The following is an 11,243-nucleotide window of genomic DNA, read 5'->3' on the forward strand; positions in this document are numbered from 1 at the left end:
TACAAAAAGCTAATCAACAACCCCCCCCGACATGCTCCTTCCCCTAAAAGAGAAATGGGTCGCTGATGGGCTAGAGATAGATGAGGAAGAACGGATGTATGCTCTTGCCTCCCCTAGGGAGGTGGCGATTTCGGCCCAATTGCGATTAATCCAACTGAAAATTCTACATAGAGTGTATATCTTATGTACTAGTCTACAAGCGATGGAGAGGGGAGGAGAAGGGCTCTGCAGAAGGGGATGTGGAGGGACAGGCACCTTCTTCCATATACTGTGGGACTGTCCGAAGGTGCAAAGATACTGGGGACAAGTTGTGCAGTGTATGCGGGAGGTATAGGAAGTAGAGATCCGTTTAGAGGCTAAGAGATGTCTCCTGAACATTTGGGAGCCCACGGACCTGCCTCCAAAGGGGAAAATCTAGGTGACACTTGGGCAGATGGTGGCAAAGAGAAACATTGCTAGACCGTGGGGAGTCCCCAGTCCACCGAAACTGACAGACTGGCAAAGCGACATGGATTGGTGCATGCTGCAAGAAAAGACTGTATTTACAGCGAGAGGATGCCCCCGCAAATGGGGAGAAGTATGGTCAAGCTGGAATGACTTTAGGGGAAACATATGTGAGCCTCCTCATGTCCCACAGACCGGCTCGGAAGACATGGACTAAAATGTTTTTCTTGTTGCTATAAATGTGAAAAATGTATACATTTCAGATGTATTCCTGGTGCTGTAACGGACTCAAGCTGAATGTAACTTACTGACCGTGTTTGTTTCATTACTTAATTAAAAAAAAAATTTTTTTAAAGTAGCGAAGAAGAGTGCCCTCACATGCTTCATAGAGATCAGCTCAAACCACAGCAATGAGCTCTTCGCCATTGTTAGGAAATTCAGCAACCCTGCATCCACCGAGAATATCATAACTCCCTTCTGGGATCGGTGCGACATGCTTGCTGACTACTTCCATTAGAAGATTGCCGTCATCTACAAGGACTTGAATCTCTGCTCTCCACCAGTGACAGCCTCCACCTCCTCACACACACAGACACTAACTGGGACCTCCTCATTGTACAAGACACAATCTCTTTAATGAAGTCGATGCACTCTGGTGTACCCACTGATCCATGCTCCCACCTTATCTTTAACCTCAGCTTAGAGCTCATAAAACCACTGAAGAGATCCCTCGCCATGGCCTCATTCCCAGAAGAGTGGTAACACGCAAAAGTGAAACCCCTCCTGAAAAAACCTTTAGCAGACCTAGAGCAGCTGAAGAACTCCCAATTGATACCCCTGTTTTTGTTCCCAGCCAAAGTCTTTGAGAGGTTGACCAAGAGGCAGCTGGCCATATACCTGGAGCACAACAGCCTCCTGGACTCCTCCCAGTTTGCTTCCAAGCCAATCAAAGCACAGAGACCGCCCTAATACCAGCCATAGATGACATCAGAGCCCTCCTGGACCTCAGTGAAACTACAGCCCTTACCTTCCTTGACCGCTCAGCTGCCTTCAACATGGTCTTCCACCAGATCCTGATCGACAAGCTCCACCACATTGTAGTCCAAGGAAATGCCCTCAAATGGATGGCCTCCTACCTCACCAGAAAACCTCAGACAATCTGACTCCCACCCTACTCCTGAACGCAAGGACATCCTCTATGGCACCCCACAAGGATCCTTCATTAGTCCCCCTTCTTCTATACATACATGATACCCCTAGCCAACATCATAAGATCGCACGGGCTGAAGGTCATCTACACCGACTAGACCCACCTCACTACCTCCAGAGACAACTTTCATAGCTGCACGGCCAACATCACAGACTGGATGAAGCACAACTGCCTAAAACTGAACACGGACAAGACAGAATTCCTCATCTTCAGTAACCAGGCATCTCCTTGAAGCAACGCATGGTGGTCAGCAGAACCTGGCTTCTTCCCCTCCCCTACCAACCATGTCATTGACTCCAGCACTGTCCTGGACAACAAGCTCTCTATGAAGAAGCAAATCAACATGATCTCCACCATCTGCTTCCTCACAATGCGCATGCGCTGCAAGATCTCTAGATGGCTCCCCACCAGACACCTGCATTCCGCCTCCCTCCTCCTCGCTTAAACTCCAAACGCACCAGGCACGAGGCCGCTCTTACTCCCACCTGGCTGCAAAGACCTGCCATGAAATCCCCCTGCACCTGAGATCTGCCTCATCACTGAATCTGGAAAGGACTCAAGACCTGGCTGTTCAACTGATCGGCTCCTCCGGACAGCAACTCCTCACCCAGCGCCTTGAGAACCTCACTGATTTGCAGCGCTTAATACCCATTGATTGAGTCTGTACATTCATAATGATTTTTCTCAGTGGGGACTTGCTGATGCAGTTTTACCTCTCCTTTGCCAATAAATGCCTTGCTAAATTCAGTGCGGTCTTCAGGGTTGACTTTTGATGTGGAGTTAGCTCTCCATTTATGAATGCATGGTCACATTCAATACATTTATTGAGTTTCTCTCCTCTGTGAACTTCATGATATATTACATTTTGTTTTCTAATCGATCTCTTATCCCATTCTATTAATTAATAGGGTTTCTACCTAGTGTGTATTTGTTTATGCTGCATTAGCTTATTCTTCCTGTGGAAGACTTAATTAAACTCTGTACATACATTGGATTTCTTACCATGTAGATTTTTGGATGTCGCTACAGTTTTCCATTTATTATGAATGTGTTGTGGTATTCAGTACATACATATGTGTTTTCCCCTTTGTGATCTTCCTGATCTTGTATTACATTTTGCTTTGTAATGAATCCCTTGTCACATTTTGTAAATTCATGTGGTTTCTCCTCAATTTGAACACTGATATTGCTTTAACTCTCCCTTTATAATAAATACCTTGCCAGATGCGGTGCAGTTGAATTGTCACCCTCCATTTGGAATACATGCTTTGTCACATGTTGTACAATGATATGGTTACTTTCATGTGTGAACATTCTGATGTAGTTTTAATGTTTGCTTTGTAATAACTGCTAAGTCACAGTGAGTACAGCCATATCGTTTCTCACCAGTGGGGAATTTGTGATGTACTATTTATCTTTGCCTCGTAATAAATGTCTTGTTGCAATATGTACATTCATAGTGTTTCTCTCCTACGTAGACTATCTGATGTTGCATAAGATGCAGCTTTCTAATAAATGCCTTCTCGATTCAGTGCAGTTGAATGGTCTCTCTCCTGTGGGGATTTTCTAATATTGCTTCAGCTCTCCATTGGTTATAAATGCTTTGTTACATTCAGTGCATTCATACGGTTTCTCCCCAGTGTGAACTCTGATAACGCGTTAAATGTCCATTTGTTATAAATGCTTTGTCACATTCTGCACATTGATGTGGTTTCTCCTCAGTATGGAATTTCTGATGTTCCATTAGATGTGACTTTCTAATAAATCCCTTGTCACATTCTGTACATTTATATGGTTTCTCTCCAGTGTGGATTTTCTGATGTTGCTTTGGCTCTTTATTTGTTATAAATGATTTGTTATATTCTGTATATTGATATGGTTTCTCCCCAGTGTGGATTTTCTGATGTTGCGTTAGCTGACCATTTGTTATAAATGATTTGTCACATTCTGTACATTGAAATGGTTTCTCCCCAGTGTGGACCATTTGATGTTGCTTCAGCTGTGCATTTCTTATAAATGCTTTTTCACATTCTGTACATGGATATGGTTTCTCCCCAGTGTGGATTTTCTGATGTTCCATTAGATGTGACTTTGTAGTGAATGCCTTGTCACATTCTGTACATTGGTATGCTTTCTCTCCAGTGTGGATTTTCTGATGTCGCTTTAGCGTTCCATTTCTTATAAATGCTTTGTCACATTCTGTACATTTATATGGTTTCTCCCCAGTGTGGACCATTTGATGTTGCTTCAGCTGTCCATTTCTTATAAATGCTTTGTCACATTCTGTACATTTATATGGTTTCTCCCCAGTGTGGACTTTCTTATGTCGCTTTAGCTCTCTTTTTCTTATAAATGCTTTGTCACATTCTGTACATTGATATGATCTCTCTCCAGTGTGGATTTTCTGATGTCGCTTTAGCGTTCCATTTCTCATAAACGCTTTGTCACATTCTGTACATTTATATGGTTTCTCCCCTCTTTGGATTTTCAGATGTCGCTTTAGCTCCCCAAATGTTATAAATGCTTTGTCGCACTCTGTACATTTATACGGTTTCTCCCCAGTGTGTACTTTCTGATGTTTAATTAGGTATTCACTAGTAATAAATGCCTTGTCATATTCTGTACATTTATATGGTTTCTCCCCATGTTCGAATTTCAGATGTTGTTTTAGGTGTCCAATTGGTATTAATGCTTGGTCATATTCTGTACATTTATATGGTTTTTCTTCCGTGTGGATTTTCTGATGTAGCTTTAGCTCTCCATTTGTTATAAAAGATTTGTCATATTCTGTACATTGATATGATCTCTCTCCAGTGTGGGTTTTCTGATGTCGCTTTAGCTCTCCAATTGTTAGAAATGCTTTGTCGCACTCGGTACATTTATACGGTTTCTCGCCAGTGTGTACTTTTTGATGTCTATTTAGGTCTCTTCTAGTAATATATGCGTTATCACATTCTGTACATTTATATGGTTTCTCCCCAGTGTGGATTTTCTGATGTCGCTTTAGCTCTTCTTTTCTTATAAATGCTTTGTCACATTCTGTACATTTATATGGTTTCTCCCCAGTGTGGATTTTCTGATGTCGATTTAGCTCTTCTTTTCTTATAAATGCTTTGTCACATTCTGTACATTTATATGGTTTCTCCCCAGTGTGGATTTTCTGATGTAGCTTTAGCTCTCCATTTCTTGTAAATGCTTTGTCACATTCTGTACATTGATATGGTTTCTCCCCAGTGTGGTTTTTCTGATGTTCCATTAGATGTGCCTTTCTAATGAATGCCTTGTCACATTCTGTACATTCGTATGGTTTCTCTCCAGTGTGGATTTTCTGATGTCGCTTTAGCGTTCCATTTCTTATAAATGCTTTGTCACATTCTGTACATTTATATGGTTTCTCGCCAGTGTGGATTTTCTGATGTCGCTTTAGCTCTTGTTTTCTTCTAAATGCTTTTTCACATTCTGTACATTTATATGGTTTCTCCCCAGTGTGGATTTTCTGATGTCGCTTTAGCTCTTTTTTTCTTATAAATGCTTTTTCACATTCTGTACATTTATATGGTTTCTCCCCAGTGTGGATTTTCTGATGTAGCTTTAGCTCTCCATTTCTTGTAAATGCTTTGTCACATTCTGTACATTTAAATGGTTTCTCACTAGTGTGGATTTTCTGATGTCGCTTCAGCTCTCCAATTGTTATAAATGCTTTGTCATACTCTGTACATTTATATGGTTTCTCCCCAGTGTGTACTTTCTGATGTTTAATTAGGTATCCAATAGTAATAAATGCCTTGCCACATTCTGTATATTTATAAGGTTTCTCCCCAGTTTGGAATTTCAGATGTTGTTTTAGGTGTCCAATTGTTATAAATGCTTGGTCACATTCTGTACATTGATATGATCTCTCTCCAGTGTGGAATTTCTGATGTCGCTTTAGCGTTCCATTTCTCATAAACGTTTTGTTACATTCTGTACATTTATATGGTTTCTTCCCAGCTTGGTTTTTCTGATGTCGCTTTAGCTCTCTATTTCTTATAAATACTTTGTCACATTCTGTACTTTTATATGGTTTCTCCTCTACGTGGACACTCTGATGCTGCATTAGGTGCTTCATTGCAAATAAAACTTTTCCACAGTCAGTCCATCGATATGGTTCTTCTCCAGTATGATTTTCTGATGTTGCACTTGCTCTTTTTCTCCCTAATAAATGTGTTGTCACTTTCTAGATATTCATACGGTTTCTTTTCTGTGTGGTTTTTCTGATCCAGGTTAGCTCTTCCCTCGTAGTGCGAACCTTATCAGACTTGCTTCAATATGTCAGTGTGTTATTTTGTCAATGCAGATCAGGTGATCCCTAAGAGCTAAGTACAGACCACAGGGGGCAGTTTGGGTTTTCTGCTGTAGAATAAGATGTTGGCGAGCCATTAGCCTTCAAGGGAAGACATTTCGAGGTGTACTGTTTTTACGTTACTTCCTACACAAGTGATTTTAATGCCTTCACCTTTTTTGTTCATTACTGCATTTTTTTCACCTGTTGGGGAAAAAAAACACTGGATAAGCTTAAATAGTGGGTCCATCACAAAAATATATTGCCATTTAATGAGACATTTAATTGTCCATACAGACAAGTGTGCTGAAGAAATTCTAGATTACACTTTCAATGTAAAGATGCAGTAGGTAGAGCAGGGGCATATGATCCTTCCTTGACACCCTCCTATCACGGAGTGTAGACTCAAGGAGTAACCAAGACTTCAGTTCAGTCTTTTGTGTAGCACCACAGTTCTTCTGACAGCAGGTCTGTCTAGATCCATAAGTGTCGGATTTGATGGGGCCAGAGACTCAGCACTTACGTCCAAAGGTGCCTTTGCTGTGACGGAAACTTCAAAGAGTGGTTTTGAAGTGCACCAGTATCTCTTTCAATCCTAGCCTCACTCCAGACTACCAAAGGGATTTATTATTCCTTTGTATGTGGTCAGTCTACTACCCTGTGAAGGGTAAGAGTGGGCCCCTTCCACCCATCTGCCCAGAAAGACCCATTGGCATGCAGATGGATGTAGATGGGAGCTAAATCACACCCAACCTGTGCACTGTCTGTGGCTGTCTAGATGGAATGCACAAAGGGGTCGGTCACCTAGCCCAGACGTGTATTAGAGAAAGGGTGTAAGGCACAAAGAGCAGTACAAGCAGAGAGAAGTCCACTTTCTAAAAGTAGCTTTTCTAAATTAGCAATGTTAAATCAGACTTTACCAGTAAAGAGGATTTATCATTACCATTGCAAAAATATGACACATGAAAAGGCTACTCTATTCCAATCAGGAATTACAGCTTAAAGGTATTCCAAGGAATTCCCAGTTATAGCCCATGAGAGGAGTAGGCCTTACAGCAGTGAAAAAGTAATTTAGCTGTTTGTCACTACCAGGACATGTAAAACATAGAAGTATATGTTCTGCCTTTTACTCACATAGCGTCCTGCCCTTTGGGTTCCCAATGGCCTTCTTTAGGGGCGACTTATATGTAATAAAAGGGGGATTTAGGCTTGGCAAGTAGCATTAAATGCCAACTTGATGGGGCTGTAAACTTCACACAGAGGCACTGCAGTGGCAGACCTGAGACATGATTTCAGGCTGCATATGTGGGTGGCACGGTCAGTGCTGCAGCCCACTAGTAGCAAATAATTTGCAGGCCCATGGCACATGTAGTGCACTTTACTAGGGACTTATAAGCACATTAAATAGGCCAACTGAGTATGAGCCCATGTTATCATGTTGAGGGGAGATAGCACAAACACTTTAGCACTGATTAGCAGTGGTAAAGGGTGCAGAGTCTTAAAGCCAGCACAAACGAGCACAGAAAATGGGGGGAGGCAGGAAAAAAGTTGGGGAAAAACCAACCTAAGACTGTCAGGTCTAACAGAACCTTTTCCAGGGAATGGACCACACTACAAAGAGCCTCACAAAAACGGCGGGAAATATAATCAATTGCTGCAAGGGAGTCCTCTATACTATCAGAGAGCCTGTGATAGCACCCGGATAATAATCTGAGCATCTTTCACATAGTGTAACTCCAGAGATGAGGCTCTGACCAGATCTACACAAGGAACAGGCGGTTTACAACCACAATAAAAACACATTGGCAAAGTCAAGAAGTCTTACCTTTTAGACATATAGGCTTTGCCAATGCTGCACAACATCAAGAAAGAATAAGCATTTGCAATGCAATGGGTATAGCATTTTTTAAGAGTTGGCGCTATTATAAATATAAATATTCTTTGCTTATACGTTTAGTAGTGGATAGATGTGATGGCAATTGTGTGTTTTACAATTAATTTATAAGCAAGCATATCGATTGTGTTTCTGGTGTTTGGGGCTTACAGGGATACAGTTTAAAGCAATCCTGGATTTGTTTTAGCAAATGAATACTATACAGTTACTAAGGACACAACGAGAATGCTTTATTACATAAAGGAAAATGCTGGGTATGGACATATTGAACCCAAGAGAATAAGAGTCACCTGATTATTTTATATGTGTGTATTTAATAATGTTAAGCAGTATGATGGTGCTAATTTTACTGGGTATTTAACACCCCGTTGGGTGGCTGCTATGAATCTGATGAGAGTATCCCTAGAGGCCCACAACGATCAGAAAAAAGAGAAAAGTCAAGGTTGTAACTAGTAGGTTTGTGCACAGACTAATGAAACATAGCCAGAGGTTGTAATGATAGGATGAGCAAGGAGACGGACTGGGGAAGCACTGGATGCATAGGCATGGGGAGCAGAGACACGATGAGCAGAGACACGATGAGCAGGGACACGATGAGCAGGGACACGATGAGCAGGGACATGATGAGCAGGGACACGATGAGCAGGGACACGATGAGCAGAGACACGATGTGCAGAGGCACGATGAGCAGGGACATGATGAGCAGAGACACGATGAGCAGAGACACGATGAGCAGAGACACGATGAGCAGGGACACGATGAGCAGGGACACGATGAGCAGGGACACGATGAGCAGGGACACGATGAGCAGGGACACGATGAGACAATGTGAGCTGAAGCAGACCCAGGAATTACATGTTATGAAGGCAGCGATACATAAACCAAAGGGGGTGCATTTGGGGGGGTGGACACACACACATTGAAGCACGGGGTATCAATCAGGCATAAGGTAAGAAGAGGAGGATGCACACCCGTCAAGGCACAGAGACTGGGGGTGCATGCAATGGACACACATTGGGAGCGAAGATGACTGGTGAGAGCTAGCATATTGCAGGGAGGCAGGGATACAGTGAGCACATACAGCTGCGGAAAACCCAAAGTGATGTATCTCTGCGTGAACCCATTGGAGGTAGCAAAGAAGTGTCCTGAATTTTTACTGTTTATCCTGAATTTTTACTCTCATTGTCCTAAATTTACACCAATGCCAGTTGGTCACCCTAGGTGATGGGGGTGTATAGAGCGTCTTGGTGGGCCTAGGAGAGGGGGAAGAGGCTAGTCCCTGAGAGGAGGTAAATGGTAGGCAAGCGGAGTGCTTTAGGTGAAGGAGACAAAGAAAGTGCTCCGGGGAGAAGGGGCAGTGGGGATTGCTTCAAAAGAAGGACATTGTTAATGAAAAACCCAGCGCTGGTGAATCATATTCTCAATGACATGGAGTCATCATGTAAACCTACCTGGTCAGTAAAGCCTTTGAGGGTGGAGCCAAGTCAGGTTTTCACAATATCCACCTGAATATTATTTACATGCGTTAATGAAAATGGGAACCAGAATGGGTGTGTAGTCAGGCCCTTGTCAACCTGCGTTGGGTGACCCTAATTTATAAACAATTAGCAAGCATTATCACGATGCTTCCACAAGAAGAACAGATAAGAGTATACATAATAAATACTGAACAATGTCAAATAATAGTGTGAAGGTTACTTAGGATGTAAGAAGGAGAAACAAACTCATGACACCTAATGAATTACCATCAGTTGTTATTTTTGCAAAAAATACACAATAAAATACACTGTAATGTACATATCACAACGTGAAGATTTTAGAAAAAAGGAAGGGGATGGAAAGGGGGGGTCCCAAGTATAAAGTGTGAACCAAAGGAGTGGTTGAAGCACATAGAGAAGACAACAAGTGACAATATGTGCACGGTTTCAACAGGGGTGTATTTACAAGGAATTGGGAAAATGACCAATTACACAATATTCAATAATTTAAACAATGACTATTAAATTCATAGACATTGACTGAGAGGTTCATTCCCAAAGGGCGTCGACGGCGTTTCGACCCTTTACAGGATACTTGTTGTCTTCTCTATGTGCTTCAACCACTCCTTTGGTTCACACTTTATACTTGGGACCCCCCCTTTCCATCCCCTTCCTTTTTTCTAAAATCTTCACGTTGTGATATGTACATTACAGTGTATTTTATTGTGTATTTTTTGCAAAAATAACAACTGATGGTAATTCATTAGGTGTCATGAGTTTGTTTCTCCTTCTTACATCCTAAGTAACCTTCACACTATTATTTGACATTGTTCAGTATTTATTATGTATACTCTTATCTGTTCCACTGGAACCATTGTTTTTTGATATAAATATGCACCCTGGTTCCTTAGAAGGTAGGGTTTCCTTGTTGTAAGTGTGTCCACAAGAAGAACAGGCATCTTTTTGATGCTAATAATCAGATCTAAAATGAAACTCACTTTTATAAAAAAAAAAGCTCTAGCTAGGAAGGCATGTGTTATTGATATGTATCGAATGACTAGATTATTGTCTTAATAAAAATACAAGCATTTTGAGAAGACAAGCTGCCTGCCAAGACTGCTGGTTATTCATTCCTCCTCAAGTGTCACACATGGCTCGCCACTGATAGAAAAGTACCCAAGTCCTGGAACTGGGAGGAATTTAGCGTATGATAACTCTACAGATGTTTAATATTACAAAGTTGAGTTTTTAACAAAGCAGTGAGGTATAAGAGCCCACTTCAGAGAATGGAGCATACTTCAGAGGTCAAAAGGTTTGAACACTAGTGGGGGCGACTAAGACCCTCGTTGCAAATGTCGTGCACATTTGGTTGTGATACTAGTGCACCAATAAAATGTGATACTGCAGGGTGCAGTATTTATTGGATGTAATATTACCACACTAGAGGTTTATTTGGGTGTATGAACGTGATAACTTATAAATAGCACACGTTTACCGCAATTTCGACTTCCTCAGTCTCGGAGCGCAGGCAACGTGTCAATTCAAAGTCTAAAATAGAATAACACTTACTTTACAAAAGATAATTACATTCTATGCACATCATACTATATAGATATGTGAATAAACTCAGCATCTGTTTTATTTGAGCTAACCATAATTCACGTTAGCCAAATCCACAGAAGACTGTGCCAAAAAATAAAAATTTCATGAGAATCTTTATGCTAGTGGGAGATATTTTAATTAAATCCTTAGTACCAAAGCAAGACAACGTTTTGGAAAGTACTTGGGGTAGTTAATTTCAATGCAATTATTAAAAGGAGTATAAAAACCCCACAAATGACTCATTTACAGGGTGTGGGATAGAGGCAAACAGTTTGGACTGACAGTTTAAAGGGG

The 11,243-nt window shown here is 41.5% G+C and overlaps 1 protein-coding gene across 1 annotated transcript; it reads right to left on the reverse strand.

Annotated features, from left to right (window-relative positions):
• Positions 1 to 3,146: 3,146 nt before the first annotated feature.
• On the reverse strand, positions 3,147 to 6,159 carry LOC147709884 (uncharacterized). The gene is given in 2 exon segments (XM_086925568.1): positions 3,147 to 3,302; positions 3,304 to 6,159. Coding segments are annotated over 2 exon segments (2,541 nt in total). The 5' UTR covers positions 5,763 to 6,159; the 3' UTR covers positions 3,147 to 3,220.
• Between the last annotated feature and the right edge of the window lie 5,084 nt (positions 6,160 to 11,243).

Source organism: Lissotriton vulgaris, chromosome 6, assembly GCF_964263255.1.
Source record: "Lissotriton vulgaris chromosome 6, aLisVul1.2, whole genome shotgun sequence".
Taxonomy (NCBI): domain Eukaryota; kingdom Metazoa; phylum Chordata; class Amphibia; order Caudata; family Salamandridae; genus Lissotriton; species Lissotriton vulgaris.